Genomic DNA, 20,214 nt, shown 5'->3' with positions numbered 1-20,214 from the left:
GGGCTGTCCTCGATTCCAACAAGACTAGAACCAAGACTTGAAAAGCCTTGTATGAGCAGATTGTGTAATGAAATATCTACTATCAATGCACCGTGTGGTTGTACAGTAACCATTTACCACTCCGTAATCTATTATATAAACTAAAATTAATCAGTAGAACAAGCACTCCCCAGAAGTGTAACACTGTAATCTACCTCTACCAGGGCCCCAAACAGCTCTGTAAAATACAAACTCTGATAATACTGTTTTTGATTCCAATTCTCAAATGGGTCCATTGTACCAAGGTTATTTGGTTCTATTTGCATAATGCTAATCATCGAATGACACAATCTTCCCACAATCTTTGGATGATAAAGCAGCACAGCCCGGGGTAAGCATGACATAAAAGCCTACGAGAGGCACTGCAGGAGCAGTACAGGGGCAAGATGGCCAAGCTGAAGCTTCTCACGGGTAAGTCCGACTCTGTTGCTTCTCTTAAGGGGCATGTACGGCTGGGAAAAACACTCCTGGATCCACTGCAGACATATCCAAAATGACCTGCGATGCAAAGGGAGGTAGTGTCTTTTATTGGACCAACTACTGTAGGAAAGAGAGGCAGGCTTCCCTTTCCCAGACCTGAAGAAAAGCTCTGTGCATGTCTCTTTCACCAACAGCAGTTGGTCCAGTAAATTTCCTCCTTCACCTTGCCTCTCTAATACCCAGCATGGCTAGGACACTGCCTATTGAGATGCGGAGGACAACTATTTGACAGGGTTCTGGGAGAGCCTTCAGGTATCTTTCCCACAATGTGAAAGGGATGGAATGGAGTAACCATAGGGACCCAGCTAGCAGAGTTTCTGTGAAAGGATTTGTATAACACTGCAATTGTGTGTGTGATATATGGCCCTCCTGCTAAATGTCAAGGAGATGGGTGGAAGAGACAATGATTGTCATGTCATTGGTCACACCTTAACCAGAAGTCCTGCCTCATCTTGATGTCACGGGCAATGACAATGCATTGGATAGGATGATGTCACCTGACATGATGCCATGGCCTACACCTTTGTCTTTCTGCAATTTGTCTTGACCCCTTTTGACACCTGACTAGGATGACCAGATGTCTTGATATTAAGAGCTTTGCCTTATATACCCTCTGCCTTCCTTCCTGCCTCCCACTCCTAAAAAAGTGTCCTGAATTTTCACACTGGCTATCTGGTCACCCCACCTTTAAGGCTTACCTGACCTGGGGAGGGAAACTCGCAGGATGTGTTGTATGGCCCAGGGCCCCTAGACCACAGAGTCATAGGCAGCACTACTCCATGGATTTAAAAACAAGTGTAGCAAAAATTCGGAGCAAAGCTAAAATGTAAAAGGAAAGAGAGAGATGTTTTGAAAGACTTACAAAGAGACTTGTTAAAGAAAATGGGTGTTTGGAAATATAAACTTTAACTAAAAACATTTGGAAAAGCTTTTCCACATACATAACTGGAGAAAAAAAGTTGTCTTTTGTGAGGCGCAAAGGGGAGACAGTGTTTCCTAGTGGATAGTGCACCAGCAAGGCATTCAGGAGACCCGGGTTCTGTTCCCAGACCTGCTATGGCCTGCTGAGTTAGACTTCCCTGCTCTGTGCCTTAGCTTCACCTGTCTATTAAGTGGAAATAAGGATACTGACCACTTCAAAAAGCACTTTGAGCTCTTTGGCCAAGAAGTGCTTTGTAAGAAATGGGTAGCAATAATAATGATTCTTCATAACAATTTGCAAAATTAGCTATATAATTTTATTAAACACTGGCTGTTAGAAAGCAAACAGTAGAAAGCAAAAAATAAATAGGCTTCTTGATAATCTAATAAGGGACATTTTTCTTCATTCTTTCATTTTGATTCTGTAGAGGACATGTGGTTTTTGTAACCAGCACAATTCCAGATCTAATCCTGATCAAGTATCTATAGTATTTGTTAATTTCAACAAATCAGGAGATGTTCCTATCACTGAGAACAAAGTAACTTAGATGATGTGGGCCCTGAAGTAATTCTTGCTTCAAGTTTCTTTTATGTATGTGTTTTACAATTCAGCAGCTGTTTAAACAACACTGGGAATGCATACAAAACAAAGTGGGAATATACACATATATATTCCCATTGTTAACAAACACACACACATTTATTCTCATTATTTTAGAGGCATTCCTAGTATTTTTTAAACAGCCGCTGAATTGTAAAACGTAAACTATACTTCAAAGATACGAAGACTCAAAAGTTGTCTATACACCAAAAAGAGCTTTGTCCTTTCTCCAGTAGTTTCAAATGCACAACAGTGGGGCACGGGAAATATTTTCGGAGCTGCCATGATATCAGTCAAATGGTTTTATAGTCCCAGGTTTATTATTGTAATTATTTTATTTTTCTTTAAAGGTTTGGCACTTCTGCTGAATGCACAGATAGGTATGAACTTTGTTTTTGTTTTTTTTTAAATGCTGAAAACAAATTTTTGTTTTCCCTTTGGGAAAGGAGGAAGTTTCAATATATCTTGTATTCTTTAAGTTAACTCTTTTAGATGTAGCTAGATAGCTAGATAAAAGTAGCATACAATCAGTTGTATGCCCTTTCTATCAATCTAAGTAAATGCATTTAATTTATTAAGCATCATACTAGAACACGGTTGGTAGTCAGTTTTGAATAAGACATGAGAATTTTGAATCGCTTTCATTCTAATGTAGATTAAGAAAAGGTATAAAAGAAGCAGGTACCATTGACAAACCAAGGGGGCATCCCCTAATCTTTACATGCTTCAGTAGTGCTACATCAGGGACAAATGTGGCCTGTTATGTTGTAGAACAAGAAGGGGAATCTATAATTTAAATAAAAAACAAAGTAAGTTGGCATTTTAAGCAACTCAACAGCAATCTCATGGAAACAAGGTCAGTTAGGCAAATCTCACGTCTTGGCTCTTAATTTGCTGAGAAGCTCCTAGGTAAGAAGATTTAATGAAAGATAAGTAATAGGAAGATTAAATCAAAACATTTTCTCTGAGATCTCATTCTCATGTAAAGTTGAGCACCCTGGGTAGGCGATTGCTTAGATTGCAAGGAAGTTTTCCATCAATCAAGTTAGATAACTGCATTTAGGGTGGACCATCTTTATTTACTAAATTCTTAATACAACCTACCTCAGTAGTATTGTCTCTGAAGACAACATAAAATGGTCCTGGAAGATCTGCCATGTATACTAAGGCCCCATAGGTACCTCCTGTCCAATGTAGCAAAGGAGAACCCACTACAATTTTTTTACAAGGTTGGATTTTCTCGTATTGTTTTGTTCTGTTCTTCATAGCAAACTCCTTTATCATACCTTCCTCTCTTCTGTGCAGGCTCTGCCTATCTGCTGACATGTTATTTCACCAACTGGGGCCAATATAGACCAGGCCTTGGGAGCTTCAAACCTGACAACATTGACCCATGCCTATGTACTCACCTGATCTATGCCTTCGCTGGAATGTCCAACAATGAGATCACCACAACTGAATGGAATGATGTGACACTCTACCAATCCTTCAATGGCTTGAAAAACCAGTAGGCATCTAGAATAAAGGGGACTTCCTTGGCTTCTTTCACAGACCAATGCTTGACTTACTTGACTAAAACCCTTGTACTCCGAGTGGAGCATAGGTCATTTACAAGTCTTCTCCACTTCACTCTGTGTCAGGACAAAATTTCTAAATGACCCCAGGAGTACCCCCATTGTTGTCCTTCAATCTCAGTAGATCTTCTCCATGTTGTCCCAGGTCTTTTACTTTTCCATTTTCCATGTGGGTTCCATTTGAGTTTGTCTCACACCAGCCCAAAACTGCAAGCTTGTACTATTTCTTCTCCACTGCAATCTGTGCTGCCTTCACTGCTTGGAACATGGTCTGAATGCTCCATGTACTAAAGTGGGTGGTTGTCCTGGGTGAGAGAAGGGTCATCTGTGGGCAGCTTCTTTTCAGCTTTCCCTACCAGATGTCAAACTCAGTCTGTGCAGATTGCCAACTCCTCCCAAGACTTGTGTAGTTGTAGGTTTCCTTGTAGGTGTTCCTGTAAGATTTGTGGGTGGGGGCGGTTTATGGATAGGGTTGTTAATACTAAGTCAAACCCTTTTACCTTGGGGAGACGTGATCAAAATTTTTCTGGTTTCAACCCTTTGCCTTGTTTAGTTTGTGTGACACTTCCATGAGCCGTAGCTCTCACTGGAATAGCTCTCCAGGTCATTGAGACATACAAGCCACTTCACCATGACAAGGAATGGACCATGGGGTGAACAGACCAATGTTACTGTGGACAATAATAATACCCACCCACATATGTCCACTCAAGTTCATGTAACAAGCTCCCTGTTCCAAAATGATCCATGCTGAGTAAATCATAGGCAATAAATCTCTCTCCAGCTGGACAGAGAGAACAGCTTGATCAAGTGAAAATCAATGACACTTCCAGCTCAGACACTGCTTGAATAAATCCAAAGAAAAGAGGCAGGAAACAGAGAGGAGAGTACGTGTTGGCTCACATGTATGAAGCCACTATGGATTTATGGATGGGCCTAAATCTAGTCTTGGATGAGTCATCAGACTGTATAACTGAAGAAAACAAATAAGTCCCCATTATTAAAAGTGGCAAGACAGCAATTGTTGAAGTTGGCCCTTCCTTTATGACTAGAAATAGTGCCTCAATGTTTTTAACTGTTATGACCCTTTTTTTTTTTTTAATTCCCCCCTTTTCAGGAACGGACAACTGAAGACCCTCCTGGCTATCGGAGGCTGGAATTTTGGAACAGCCCCGTAAGTCCAATCCACCCCCTTCCTTTGGTGGTGTCATGGTATTGCAGATATAGATGGAAACAACAAACAGCTGTTTCCACTGACCCTTTACTGCTCTGTGTCCTTAGATTTACTACAATGGTTTCCACCTCTCAAAACCGCCAGACCTTCATCCTCTCTGTCATCAAATTCCTGCGCCAGTATGAATTTGATGGGCTGGACTTTGACTGGGAGTACCCTGGCTCCAGAGGCAGCCCTTCTCAGGACAAGGGTCTCTTCACTGTCCTGGTTCAGGTAAGGTGGAAATAAGAGCTTGGCTAATGAGAAGCCAAATAGCAATTCACGCGGAAGGACACCGAAAACAAGGCACAACAGACTCGAATCTCGGTGAACCAGATTCTGTGTTAATTCAGACGAAACCTCGGATGAGTTAGCTTTACTGATTTAAGACAAGGTACATATTTGCTTTCCATGAGGAAGGTTGCTCAGACACTCTCCTTGCAGCACTCTGCACTACAACATAAATAACATAACTTCACCTAGTGTTCCCACCAGCAGACTGCCTGGCCCTTAGGCTTAGTCTATACTAGGCTGGTAAGGCAATTTCAGATATACTGTTCTAGCTACAGCACCAGGCATGAGAAACTGAACTCTGGAAGATCTACCCTCACCAGGTCAATCTTCCAGAAGTGTAGACGCAGCCTGAGTGTAACAGGCTCAAACCAAAACAGCGTAAAGCACCGACAGTCACAGTTTCAGCATATTTTACAGTAACAAGACTCCTTTATCTAGCGGATTAAAAGTTTCCCAAGAGCAGACAAATTTTTTAAAGAGCAGACAAATGTTTTTAAGTCCATCCCTGAAGATCACAGTGTGATGCTGACTTTCTTTTGGTTGCACTGGGCAGCACGATCTCAAGAAAACAAACTATAGACAGAAAGAAATTTGTAGACATTTTGAGCTCTTCTCTGTCCAGAATGGTGAAGGCCATGAGGATTCAGTCTTGGTGGTAGGCAGGATGACACATGGGGGGTGGGGGGTGTACAGGAGATCATGTGCATTCCCAGCCCTCACCAATCTCCATACTCGCTGTCAGAACTGTGCTGCTTCTGGAGGAAGAGGTGGGGAGGGGTGAGGCGGGAGTGGGGCAGGGGCAGAACAAGGGGAGAAGGTGGAGTAAGGATAGGGAGAGGAGGGGCTTGGGGTGGAAGGAAGCTGTGGGGGGACACAAAGACAGTGCCCGCCAGAACCTTCATCCCCAGTCACCACTGGTGGTAGGTGAAAACTAATTTTTCCTTACTTCTCTCCTAGGAAATGCTGGAAGCCTTTGAGCAGGAAGCCAAGCAAGTCAACAGACCCAGGCTCATGGTCACTGCCGCTGTGGCCGCAGGGCTCTCTAACATCGAGTCAGGCTACCAGATCCCTCAGCTCAGCCAGTGGGTACCAGGCTTTCAGATGGTAATAAAAGCCGACCTTCTTTTCCCATCTGATAGAGGCAAATAGCTATCCGCTAGCAGCTGCCAAGCAGGGGTAGGAAGGTCAAAATTGATCTCTCTTTTAGTTATTACCAACACTTGATAGTGTTGGGGGAGCTGCTCTACTTCAGAGGACAAACAGCACGAGGATCTGATGTTCGGATTTCGAACAGCAGGGCAAGTCACTAGGTCACTCCTGCCTGCTTTGATAGATGCATTGAGCCTGTGAAGGGTTTGCTCAGAGACATAACTGCACTAAATTGTAAGCACTCCCTGGCCACTATGGGTGAAGCCCTGATCCCGTCATAGTGGTGCACAAGACTCAAAGAGGAGAAGAACATCCATGCAGGAGAAGAGGGATAGGCTGCCGGGAAGCCAGGCATGCAGGAAGTAGGAGCACGACAAGCATCACCACTATGGCACCATCACTACTAAGAGTATGAACCACGTGGTGCTTTAGAAAGGAATGGAGATAGATGTATGTAGTGTTCCCTGTAAGCTAAGCACGTGAGTGGCTGCCAAGGAGAGATTCAGGTGCTGCCCTGCTGATTAGCACAGCACCCAGAGCCGGCAGCGTGTGTTTCTACCCATGGTGCACATCTGCACATGCCCCAGTACACACAAAATTTATTCTGCACATGGAGGGAAACATTAGAGGGAATAGCGGATGTATGTCATGATCCCCACAGGTATCTGGACTACTTCCATGTGATGACATATGACTTCCATGTCTCCTCGGAAGGATACACTGGAGAGAACAGCCCCCTGTACCAAGGTCCAGCAGACACTGGCAGCAATATCTACTTCAATGTTGTAAGTATATCTTGAAAGCTTGGGGCCAGGGTCGTGCCATCAGCCTTTGCCAATGCAGGAATGTAAGAATTAACCTTGCAGCGTGCAGCTCCTTGAAGAGACTTTAATGCAACTGTTGCCGATAGGACTATGCCATGAATTACTGGAAGGACAACGGTGCCCCAGCTGAGAAGCTCATTGTTGGATTCCCAACCTATGGACACACCTTCACCCTGAGCAATCCATCCAACACTGCTGTTGGTGCTCCAACCTCAGGACCAGGGCCTGCTGGACCTTACACAAGACAATCTGGTTTCTGGGCTTATTATGAGGTATCTGTACTTGCTCATACTACATACATATTAAATCACTAATGCGCTGAACTGTTAGCCCGTGAGTCAAAGTCTGACGTAAGTTCTAACAAAAGATCCCCTAGTAACTGCAACTCATTCATAAAATAACAAGTTTGTTCAAGGACAAAGGGAAGAGAAACAAAACAAGGATCTAGATTAACAGAATACATTATTTTTGGTGAACTGATTCTGCCCGATATAAAAATAGATTATATGACTTTAGCTAATTTCAGCATCATGTGTCAGAAACAGAATAAAATGCACCCTCATGCTTGCACATCACAAATGCCCTGTTAGCCACAAAAGGTAAATTAACTGATTATTAATTACTGAGTCCACCAGGTAAAGCAATCAGGGAGCCCACTCTAATTCTTTTCCCAGTGATGTACCTAATTCTTCCACGTCATCTCTTGATGTTAATTAAATTAATTTAAATGAAGCCGATTAAGGAGCACAGATGCTTCGAGATGATACTTATGGTGATAATTAATTATTAAGCCAAAGATATTGCCACAGTTTGGAGTGGTGCTTTTCAATAGGACACTTATAATTCTTCCCTTTTTCTTAGATCTGCACCTTCCTGAGCAACAGAGCCACCCAGGCTTGGGATACCCCTCAGGATGTCCCCTATGCCTACAAGGGTAGCGAGTGGCTTGGTTATGACAACATCAAGAGTTTCAACATCAAGGTAGGGTGAGACCTTCTGATGCATGAATGCCAGACACGGTTCCCATTGGGTGCTCACTTCAGATTGATTTGAGCTTCTTTCCTGGCACTTCACAGGCTCAGTGGCTGATGAAGAATAACTTTGGTGGTGCTATGGTTTGGTCCCTGGACCTGGATGACTTCACTGGCACTTTCTGCAACCAGGGCAAATTCCCCCTCATCAACACTCTGAAGAACGCCCTTGGACTGCAGAGCTCTAGTAAGTTACTCCAGCAGGACCAGCTCCCATAATGAACATGATGAGAAGCTGCATGCTACCACAGTGGTTCCCAACCTTGTCAGTAACTCAGCATGCTTCCATGAGACAAAAAATTCCACGGCACACCCACTTTTTATTCACAGGGTGGTGGGAGGTGTGAGCACGCATACCACATTCCAGCTTCAATAGGATCCCTCTCGCCCCTCTGCCACAGTAAGGATAGGGTCAGGCTCCCTGCCAGCCCAGTTGGCCCAGGAAGCAGTATTTCAGCTGCCTCACAGTGTGAATGGGCTTCTGCGGGGTCAGCATTTCCCCTTATAAAGGGAAACTGACTAACCCTGCTCCAGCTGGGACTCGGGCAGCCTTGCTCTTTGAGCCCCAGCTGGTGTAGGGTCATCAATTCCCCCTACCCCCCACAGCATACCTGGATAGTTCTCCCAACACACTGGTTGAAAACCACTGTGCTAGCAATGCAATACTGCTTTCTGCCTGATTCAACCCTACCCTGAATAGCCACTATCTCAAGGTAATAAGATATAGATAAGCACCTATCCACAACTCCTTACTGTAGAACATTTCTACCCTTTCCCTTTGTGGAAATGCCTTAGGCCATGTCTACATTACCCAGAAGATTGACCCACTCAGGGTCGATATTCTGGGGTTCAATTTTGTGCACCTGGTTGGGATGCATGAAATCAACCTATCAGGGGTGGGCAGCTGGCCCCCGTACACCTCACAAGACACAAGGAGTAAGGGAGGCCAGCAGGAGAAACTCTCCCATTGACTTTCCTTGGTGAGGATGGCCAGGCAAGTTGATTGCAGGTAAGTCAATTCCAGATATGCAATTGCAGTAGCTAGGATTGTGTATCTGCAATCAACTTACTTGCCTTGTGTCAATGAAGCCTTAGAGTGAGCTGCAAAGTCAGCTGGTAAGAGGCACAGGGGACTAACTCTACAGTTTTTCCTCTCCTTCAGACTCAGCTCAGTCCAAGTCATAAGTAAGGACATGAAAACATGTGTTCCAGTCCTCTGAGGTGTGGTCACAAGACAGAGTTCACAGTTCTGCTCTATAGATAGTATCTGCTCATGGTTAGATAGGGGCTGGAGCAGCAAAATCACAACTGAGCTCTGCTTACAGGGCTTTCGGAAGGACCGAAGTGAGGAAAGAAGTGGGCTGCTGTAGATCCAGAGTGGATGTGCCTAAACTGTGGGAAACTGGATGTAATAGTTTGGTGCGATCGTTATAACGAAGCCAACAGACCCCCAGATCTGAATTTAACCAAACTTCAACCAATATGAATTCAGGCACTAAATGCTGTTTCTTGGGATTCCATCACTGAAATGATAGGGGAGAGGCATAAAAACGGGTGGGTACAGGTTGAATCTCTCTAGTCTGGCGCCCTTGGTATCTGACCAGCCCCGAACAAGAGAATTTGCCAGATGGCAAGAGGTCAATATTCTCTAGCAGCATTACCAACACTTCCACTGCTTACTGGGCTCTTAGGAGACACTTAGGGGTAACTTACAGCTAAATAACAGCACAGAACACTGAGAGCCAGGACTGGGGCTGTAAAGAAACTTTATGGGACCACGAGAAACTTGTCTATACCCATGCTAAGTGGACACCTAACTAAAACCATGCCAGACTACGGATGTCATCGGACAAGAGTGTGCCAGATTAGAGAAGTTCAACCTATAGATAGAACAAAGTGCATTCCTGGAAGGATCATGCTGGAATCATGATTATCTTCTTTTATTTCAGGCTGCACAGCCCCTGCTCAGCCCATTTCTCCAATCACAGAAGCACCCAGCAGCGGAAGTGGGAGCGGAAGTGGGAGCTCTGGTAACAACCCCAGCAGTGGTTCAGACTTCTGTGCCAGCAAGGCCAGCGGCCTCTACCCAGATCCATCTAGCAAGAACAGCTTCTACCACTGCGTGAATGGGAAAACCTACCTGCAAAATTGCCAGTCTGGCCTGGTCTTTGACTCCAGCTGCTCCTGCTGCAATTGGGCATGAAAACAGATCAGGCTCTAACAGCTAATGAACCATCCTAATCTGACCCAAATTCCACAGATGAATTGAGATGACATAAAGCATTCAGCATAAACAATAGCCGCTCCCCTGTGGTTTTTTCATCCACCGCCCCAAGCCCTTCGAGTGCTTCCACAGTGCTATATGGTTCAGTTGAGGTTACAGCTGAAACAAGGATGAACTATCCATGGGATCTCCACAGCCCCAAACACCATAGGTATTTGCATCCCCGACCCAGTGCAAGAGTTGGCCCTCTCCTACACTTATTCTTATGGCACCCAAAGTTGGGTGGGTACTTTACAGGCAGGTACACAGAGAGCCACATGGAGAGCATGAAACTGTTAAAGTGAGACCACTTCCCTTGTCATGTACTTTCCCTTTGCACAGAGACCCAGGACGAAACACTTCTAACCAACGGGTTTGGAAAGTCCTTCAGTTTGACCTAAAATACAATATCCATAGAGAATTGCTGAGTTTATATGCTGGTTGCATTCTTGCTGACAAAATAACAGGCCCTATCATAGCTGAGGAGGCTACATTTATGTATGAGACTGTTTAATCGAACAGTCCTACAAATTAGTTTATAATAAAAATCAGTTATGGAGGGGTATAAATTTACATCACCTGGTGATGCCCTTGTACACTTACACTCATGTGACTAGATTCCTATATGCAATGCTTTTGACAAAGGACTTTTAAAGGTACTGTGAAATCCAGACGCATAAATGCTATAACCTGGTGAGACAAGACTAATGACAGCAGACAATGCTCAGGAATGAGAACAAACCCAGATCCTGCTTGGCATGAAAACATCAGTAGTGAGACAAGAAACAAAGAAGCTGTGTCATACCAGTTGCCTTACAGCTCCCACCCTGCGGCACCAACCCCTCCGCTGCCCGTCCAACGTACAGACTAACACACGCAAGCTTAAAGATGGAGTCTAATAACAAGTTCAATGCTTTATATAGCCCACATTGCTCAGCATGTCAAAAAAGGGTTCCCATACACACGACAATCTCACCTAGGGTCACCACCAGATACTGTAGTGATGGAAGATACATAGGCAGGGAGGTATAAAAAGCCCACTAATTCCCAGGTTGACAGAGACCATCCCCTCTGAAAATCCACAGCGCCCCACCACCACCCATCACTGTCCACATCAGAGCGTGTGGTCTATTGTAATAGACAAAGACTCAACTGTCCTGCTGTGAACTTTACAGGGGCTGCTTGATGGCAGAGCCACAGTTTAAAGGCAAGTATCGGAAGGGTAGCTGTGTTAGTCTGGATCTGTAACAGCAATGAAGGGTCCTGTGGCACCTTATAGACTAACAGAAAAGTTTTGAGCATGAGCTTTCGTGAGCACAGACTCACTTCATCAGATGCATCTGTGAGTCTGTGCTCACGAAAGCTCATGCTCAAAACTTTTCTGTTAGTCTATAAGGTGCCACGGGACCCTTCGTTGCAGTTTAAAGGCAGTTGTCCCTCGAATGTTCGTGGTTTGGGTTCATGTGGCTGTGACTGATAAGGTCCTGTCCTACAGCATCTCTGGGAGGTCTTTCCATATAAAGTGTATGTCCCATTCTGGGCCAGGGTTTGTATGTAATCATACGGCGGAGTGGAAAACACTTTTCCGCAGGAATTAGGAAGTGTGGGGCATGATCAGATGTCTAAGATTTCCAAAGGCATCCTCACTTCTATTAGGAAAACTTGTAGGGCTCCGCAAACGGAAAAGAGTTGAAAACCCCTACTCTAGACTAGTACTTTGCCCATCGCAGAGAAGCCGGCTCTGAGCTCCGAGAAGGGGGGGGTCCAGGGGCAGCCAGCCCTCAGCACTGCCCAAAGGCCACCCCGCTCCCCAGGCTGAAAAGAGCTACCCAAAGCGCACTGCATGGTGGTGATTTGAAGGACCTGGGGCTCTGGGTGCTGCAGTAGCAAGGACCCCACACCAGCCTAACCCTGCACCCAGTGCACAGGGGACACAAACAGGTCAGAGCCAGTGTTCCCTGGCAGCTGAGCGCTTGGGCGGCCGCCCAGGAGAGAGCTGGGAGCTGCCCAGCTAATTCGCACAGCGCCCGCAGCCAGCAGCCTGTGTTGCAACTGGTGGTGCACCTCCGCACGCGCCTCGGTGCACACAACAAAATTTATTCCCCCCATGGATGGGAAAAACGAGAGGGACCATTGCTGGGGGCAGCTGCAGCCGCAGGGCCGGAGCGTGGGCGCCAAGGGACCATCGGTGAAGGGACAAGGGGAGGAACAGCTGTTCCCCGACCTGTCACTAGCCACGCCCTTGCTGTCCCCGCACCAGCGCCCCCGGGCAGGGCAGGGCAGGGCCGGGGCACAACGCCCCAGCGCGGCGCTCGGAGCCGGCCGCGAACCCAGCGCCGCTTACACCGCGAGCAGCTCCGGCCGCGGGGCCGGGGCCGGGAGAGAGAGACCGAGGGGGCGCACGGGGAGCCCCGCCCGCCGTGTCCATGGGAACGGGCCGTACACAGCCCGCCGGCATGATCTGGCAGTGGGAGCTGACGGGTGAGTGGAGCCGCCTCCGCGGGATCCCCCTCCAGACCCCAGAGCTCCCCCGGGGATGCACCTCCCGCAGCCTGCACCCCCCGGATCCCCCCCCCGGATCCTGCCTCCCGCAGCCTGAACCCCACCCCCCGAGTCCCCCTCCCGCAGCCTGAACCCCACCCCCCGAGTCCCTGTCCCGCAGCCTGCACCCCCCGGATTCCCCCCCCCAGGGATCCTGCCTCCCGCAGCCTGAACCCCACCCCCCGAGTCCCCCTCCCGCAGCCTGCGTCCCCCGGATCTCCCCCCCCAGGGATCCTGCCTCCCGCAGCCTGAACCCCACCCCCCGAGTCCCTCTCCCACAGCCTGCGTCCCCCGGATCTCCCCCCCCGGGATCCTGCCTCCCGCAGGCTCAATCCCACCCCACGAGTCCCCCTCCCGCAGCCTGAACCCCACAGCCTGAGCCCCCCAGATCCCCCCCCAGGGATCCTGCCTCCCGCAGGCTGAATCCCACCCCACGAGTCCCCCTCCCGCAGCCTGCGTCCCCCGTATCTCCCCCCCCGGATCCTGCCTCCCGCAGCCTGCACCCCCCGGCTCCCCCCCCAGGGATCCTGCCTCCTGCACCCCACCCCTGAGTCCCCTTCCCACCCCCAGAGCCCCCTCCCGCAGCCTGCACCCCAACCCCGAGTCCTCCTCCCGCAGCCGGCACCCCCTGGGACCTCCCTTCCCCCCCAGGGATCCTGCCTCCCGCAGCCAGCACCCCACCCCCCGATTCCCCTTCCCACCCCCAGAGATCCCTCCCACAGCCTGCACCCCCAGGGATCTCCCCTCCCAGCCACCCCCATGGATCCTGCCTCCCACAGCCTGCACCCCACCCCCTGACTCCCCTTCCTGTCCCCAGAGCCCTGCCATTGTCGATCTGCACCCCCAACGGGGCTCCCCTCCCATGTCTAGCTCTGACACTCCTCTGCCTGCCCCATTCCTCTCTGGGGCTCCCCTGCTCTTGCTGAGCCTCGCACCACCTAGGGCTCCCCTCCCACACCCAACCCATCTGCCCCCATTGCTACTGAGCCCAGGTGCAGCCCAGGGGCTCCCCTGTCTGCACCTAACCCAGGCATCCCAGAGACACTCCCACAACCACACTTTCCAGAGGGCTCCACTGTCCACACCGAACCTAAGCACCTCCCAGCAGCTCCCCTGCCTACTCTGAGCTCCCCAGGCACCTCCTGGGGCTCCCCTGTCCACATCCAGCCTGGCTGCATCCTACAGGACTCCCATGTGCATGCACAACTTTGTGGGGGGCTCCTCTGCTCGCATCCAGCCTGAAGCTTCCCTGTTCTTGTCTAGATTAGCCCCATGGGGCAGGGCAGGGGGGGTTCCCCCATCCCTGCTGAACACACAGCGGGGAAGAGTTGAGATGCTAAGCCCACGCCCATGGATAAATCACGCTAGCTTCCCAGGTACTTGTTCTAACTTACGTCTCTGTTGTTTCTGGCATCCATAGCTGTGCAGAAGCGAAACTCATTTGGATCATGCCAAGCAAGGAAAATTTTCCCCTTTCACCATGCCCCAGACAGACTGGGGAACCAACTGGTACCCATCCTGGGAGACCCCCATCGTGGGCCTGGGAGTTACGACAAGGAAGAGGTGAGTTGCTCTGCAGTAGAGCTCCCATCCCAGGGTAGTAAGATGACAGTAGCAGCTTGCATCACCAACCAAGAGTCAGGTTCCTGTGGCCTGGGGGCTGCTCATCTATTTAATGAAACCGTCACAACCCTGGAAAACTGTCTATTGAGAAAAGGGGAAATTTTTGTAAGAGTGCCTAAGTGACTTAGGAGTCAAAATCCCATTTTCAAATGTGACTTCAGGAGCCTAAATTTCACTTTTAAACATTTATCCAATAGAAACAAAAGAAGGGAATATTATCCCTCATTTACCAGCTGAGGCACAGAGCGAATTAAGTGATTTCCCTGGAATCACGCACAGAGGCTGTGACACAGCCGGGAAATAAATCCACAGCTTCCAAGTCCCAGCCACATGCTTTATTCACAAAACCAGACCACCTGTAATAGTGAAAGTTGGATAAAAAGCCTTTTCTTGAGCTAAGCAACTTTAACAACAGTTCAGTCTCCAGCTGCTCAAACGCATTACACCTTAAACTGAAGTGAGTGATGAAGCATGCATCTGCTTTTGACGTGCAGAGGAACAGCATGGCATACGCCTTGACTCATAAACCAGAGAGCATCAAAGGTTACGTGTTGGGAGCAAGAACAGCCCTACGTTTCCCACCAGAGCGCAAGGTAAGAAACCCATTCTCTGCTGTGCATCAAGACTTCTGGGTGTGCCTGTGGGTGTTTAGAAAACTAACAGCCTTGTAATTCCATTGTCACTGCCTACGACATGTATGCCTAATTTCCATTCATGTTGCTGGCTGCTGCAGATACTTGATGGCAGAATTACACATGTAGGGCTGGATTTCAAAACATCCCTTCATGCATTCAGGCATCCACATAAGTGGTCCAATATTCAAAACCACTGAACACATTGGTTGCGCATTGGATGCTGGATTCTTTGGCAAATCTGGTCCATGGCGCACACGGACCTAAAAGGAGTCCTACTCTGACATTTTTGGGGAGGAAAATCATTTTTTTCTTTTAATAGTCACAGCGCTATAAAAATAAGAGTGTGTACAAGAATTGTTAGTTTAGATATTTATAAATTCTGAGTGAAATTCACCCTTTTCCAGAGGTGAACTCCATGAATCATTTAAATGCCACCCAAAAAAGAAATCACAGAAATTAAGCAATGAATGGATCTCAAGCTAATTCATTGTCCAAGGTTCAGTTGCTCCTTCAGCCAGCTGCATGTGTATATTTCATTATAGATTACTGTGATTTGCTGAAGTGTGGAGAAATTATTGAAGTATCCCCTCTCTACAGCTGATAAAGTAGCCAAAGACAAAGGAAGCGTCTGTCCCCTCAATGAATCCACTTCTTCACCTGCTGAAGTTGCTCTTTGTTCTTTTATTCCTCAACCAAGAGGAGGTTTTCAGAAATAGATGTAATGACAGGTGGCATCTAGGTATAATGGTGCTAGGCACTTCAAAAATAGAGTAGATCAGTTAAAGAGACACTGATCAACTTCAAGCTACTTTGCAACTGCAGGTTTCAGCAGAACTGTCCTACATACCTGTAGAGCCCTTAATTATTCCCAGAAGATAATTTTTGGAGCAGTTGGGTCCACACCAAAAGATTAAAAGGAAAATCTCAGAGACACCTGCCTGCTCTAAGGTTTGTGGTTTGAAGGCCAAAGCGTCTCTAGCAATCCAAAAACAGAACTAAATTAGAAAATTTCCAAAATACATGGATCCTGATTCTCATTTACACTCAAACCACTTTACACAGCGTTGGCAACATGCACACATTTACATCTGCAATCACTTTAAGACCCCTTGACTATGTCAGAGCAGCAGGAATTTAAATGAACATCAGCTTCCCCCTGCCTCCCATGCTAACTTCTTTTCTTTACATTTGCTCCTTTATAAACAGACCATCGCTCCTGGTCCTGGTGCGTACCAATCAGCATGGGTCAAAGACCGAAAGTTCCAGCCTGCCTATGCCCCTTTTTCCATCAAGTCAGCACGATTTCCGCAGAAGGCTCTGGATAGAGAGCTTTTCCCTGGGTACCATAAATCTGTTTCTCACTCCTTTACCAGCAAGGTAAAAAAAAAAACAGCGTAGGCCTTACAGGGAGGATTGCAGAGGTACAAATTAGAGGTAGGCAATTGCATGTTCTAACTGCCCTGTGTTGCATACCTTTGAAAATCTTACCTGGCGTGTACAAAGACACCCTACACACTGAGGTTCCAATGTTGCTAATACAAGGTAAATCAGCCAGATTTTATCTTGAGAAGCAAAGGGCTCAAAAAAATCACAAATCCATCTTCAGATGGGAATCTACTATATGTGCCAGATTTATTGTGACCACTTAAAGTGTTGCTAACACAAGGAGCAAACCACGGAACCAGGAGACCCAAAATCCTGCTTTCATAAAACAGAGTGTCAGTTTCAACTTAACCATAGCACAACACAACTAAATAATTTGGCACATTTGGCAAAACATGGTCTCCTCTCAAGATAAGCTCAGGACTCAAATAGCCAGGTGACTACTCAAGATTTAGAAGTCATGAATCAAAGATCATGTAATGCACATCTCGTAGAGCAGTGTTTCTTACACTTGTTAAGACCAAAGAACAGGAAACAACAATATTTTTGTGTGGAACACCTCTGACAATTTTCCTTAAAAAATAATTGTTGTCAGACCAAAAACAAAAACCCAGCAACATATACAGCAAAACCATAGTGAAGCAATTTAACCAGATATCACAGCAATGAAGAAGTAACATTGTATCTGGTTTTAAAATATAGACCATCAGTGTGAGATATTGCAGTGCTCAGCAACCTTTATCACCTCATGGCACACTTCAGCATTCATTATAATTTCACGGCACACCCAATATATATATAACCCAATCCCCTCTCTATCCCCTCCTCCAGAACCAGCAGAGTGTAAACTGCACATCTAAATCAGTTACAGAAATGAGATACATTTTGTATTGATCTTCCTTTAGACCTGGAACTTATAAAGCAGACAAGCTGCCACACAAGAAAGTCACTTGGCCAATGAAATTTGGGTCTCCTGATTGGTCTTTAGTACCAATGCTAAAGAAGAGGACTCTAAGAACAGAGGTATGGAATATATATACATGCATCCACAGAATTATTCTTTACATTTGAAATAGGGCTTAGTGATCAAGGCATCAGACAAAGGAAACTGTGGGGATGTTTAGATGGACTAATGTCATGCTTCCTGTGCATACAGAAAGAGGAAATATTGCTAGAAACCCAAGAAGCTAGGAAGCAATAGGAAAGAAGGGATGGTCTAGAAAGTGCTTGGTCCTGCCATGAGGGCAGGGGGCTGGACTCGATGGCCTCTTGAGGTCCCTTCCAGTCCTACTCTTCTATGATTCTATGATTCTAAGTGTGGCTGTTAATGAGTTGCAGTCAGGTACGCAGGGACTAATTTATGAAGAATGGGTCTGGAGAGAAGGCTGAAACAGGAAACCTAAGTTTACCAGGACAGGACAGTTCCAATCTATGGACAGAAGGTACCTCATGAAATATGCCAGTGCAATGTCTCATGTGGCTCTCTACAGGTAAGCTGAGTCACGCAGATGCTAAAACTTCACCCTGCTAGCAGCTAATGAGAGTTCTGTAACTCAAGTGGTAGAGATACAATTTTCAAACATCAGTGGCAACCCACACTGGGGCTGTTAAACTTGCCTCTTGCTTTCAATGCTGTTTTACAGCGTGTGCTCTACTTCTAAACATTGTTACATCTTTCAATATTTATTTCTGTTTTAGCTGGTTACAGACAAAGAATTCAAGAAATATCGGAATCGACTGGCCTACCTGAGCTTATATTACAGCTGAATAGTTCCGCCCATCAGAGCACCCCTTTTCCTTTCCAGTAAGCATCTCAATTGTGTTTTTAGTCCCACCAAAAATCGGGGTGTTTCACTGCTTTCCTAATGCTAGTCTGACTCCAAAATCAGGCTGCTTCATAAAGAATTGGCCATGGTTTACATGAATGCTTGACTGGTATAATTTCAATAAAACATTCTCCAGTGTCAAACCATATGTTGCCAGTGTCCGGGGGTGAGTTTAAATAACAGCCTGGCTTTTGGTGCTAGTGGTTTTGATTCTTTACTTCCTTGGGTCTTGCGCTGGCACAGACTGTAGTGCAAGGTGGGTGTAAAATACAGCAAATCAGAATGTGCAGGAATAAGTGGGGGAGGCTCAGACCCTAGTGGCTATATTTGGAGTGGAAAGAGTACTGTGTTACTGATGCTGTGTTTCCAGCCACCCCTGGTGGTTATGTTCAGCTAATAAACCAGAGGCTCCTAGTCACATTGATTGAAATCAACAGGAGATAGGCTTCTACATGCCTGTAAGGTTCTGGGCAGAACCACACGTTGCTCTCTCACAGAGATTGTGATGAAAAGCAGATGCTGCCAGGTCATTGGCTACGGATCTGGACAATCTGCTTAGAGTCAATGACCTTAAAAACACAAGCAGCTCCAGCACAGATGTCCAATACAAGCTGGAATTCATGACATTTAAGTGCTTTGGGGAAGAGCTAGGGAGGGGTTGAAGAGGCAGATGTTTGTCCATTTCCTGTATTCCTTCTTCCTGTTCCCTGGCAGACTTACAAGAATAAACGGATTTTGAAACTAGTAATTCTACCACTTGAAAGATCTTCCAACACCGATACCCCCTTCTAGCTATAAGCCCTCCGGTCCTTTCCCCAAAGGAAAGTAATAAAATCTAACAATAAAGAAAAAAAAACCAGTCCCAAGCACAGCCTTTTTCGCCAAATGGAAAGAAGTGAGAGAAATTCCAGAATTTGTTATTGGTACGTATTTTACTTGGAAGTGCTCAGCTGCTACAGTGAGGGGCAGCGGTATAAACCACTCTGACAGATAATTTCTATGCCCAGCCTGTATTATTTTCTGAACACATTGTAATACAGGGGAAAACACTTGTCATACTGAAAGCTTTGGAGGTTATAGCTTTGAACACAGAGGCTTTAACAGCAATAGCAGATATTTTGTCAGAAAACTTAACAGTTCTCATAGTAACTGCACTTCCTGTCATTACAAGATCACACTCAGAAATGTGTAGTCTTTCTTGAGAATATGATTTATCTAAATTATTTCAGGAAATCAGGGACAAGGAGGTAATGTGTGCATACTGTGGAAAGTCACATTATGCACCCGTCCCTATCTTGCTTTTCATACATTTCATTCAGAAGCTACTGACTTCGGTGCATTTTGTGCGTGCAACAGCTGCAGTACAATCATGGGATTGCTACAGTTAACAGGAATTTACCTGGAAGTTTGTGCATAGGTCAAATTACCAAGGCCTTCACTGTCACAGGGAAATACTTACCTTGTGAATGTACCAAGCGAACCACGTGAAATCTTTCAGCTCTTCTCTCAATGGAGAAACCTTCCAAAGTCTTAGATTTATTTATTTCAGTGTGCTAGACTTCTCTGGGAATTGTGGAATAAAAATTACACTTTCTTGTAGTTTTAATTCTTCCTCAGAACCTAGGAATTTATGACACAGTTATTTAATGTTTACCTCAGTCAAAGGCCACGTCGCTGCCAGAGCCGCGCTGTGCTAGCCACATAAATGGTGGCATCTCACCTGAACCAAGAGGATGAAGCAATGCTTGTCCTCAGAGAGGCAGCCCTTAGAATGTGGGTATTCAAAGTCCAGGTCGAGCCCATCAAACCCACACTGA

General features: G+C 46.4%; 2 protein-coding genes across 2 annotated transcripts; both read left to right on the top strand.

Moving 5' to 3' along the window:
• The first annotated feature begins 425 nt into the window (after window positions 1-425).
• On the top strand, window positions 426-10,329 carry LOC142001766 (acidic mammalian chitinase-like). Its single transcript, XM_074977307.1, has 11 exons — window positions 426-450; window positions 2,392-2,421; window positions 3,347-3,548; window positions 4,733-4,789; window positions 4,897-5,062; window positions 6,080-6,204; window positions 6,933-7,056; window positions 7,182-7,367; window positions 7,957-8,076; window positions 8,172-8,313; window positions 10,076-10,329. The coding sequence occupies exons 1-11, from the start codon at window positions 426-428 to the stop codon at window positions 10,327-10,329; spliced, it is 1,431 nt and encodes a 476-aa protein (XP_074833408.1).
• A 2,395-nt stretch (window positions 10,330-12,724) lies between these two features.
• CIMAP3 (ciliary microtubule associated protein 3) lies at window positions 12,725-18,534 on the top strand. The gene is made up of 6 exons (XM_074977677.1): window positions 12,725-12,870; window positions 14,351-14,493; window positions 15,048-15,146; window positions 16,395-16,528; window positions 17,477-17,594; window positions 18,270-18,534. The coding sequence occupies exons 1-6, from the start codon at window positions 12,816-12,818 to the stop codon at window positions 18,336-18,338; spliced, it is 618 nt and encodes a 205-aa protein (XP_074833778.1). The 5' UTR covers window positions 12,725-12,815; the 3' UTR covers window positions 18,339-18,534.
• Window positions 18,535-20,214: the final 1,680 nt, after the last annotated feature.

Source organism: Carettochelys insculpta, chromosome 26 (assembly GCF_033958435.1).
Source record: "Carettochelys insculpta isolate YL-2023 chromosome 26, ASM3395843v1, whole genome shotgun sequence".
In the NCBI taxonomy this organism is placed as follows: Eukaryota; Metazoa; Chordata; order Testudines; family Carettochelyidae; genus Carettochelys; species Carettochelys insculpta.
This window is presented reverse-complemented; position numbering and strand designations above follow the sequence as displayed.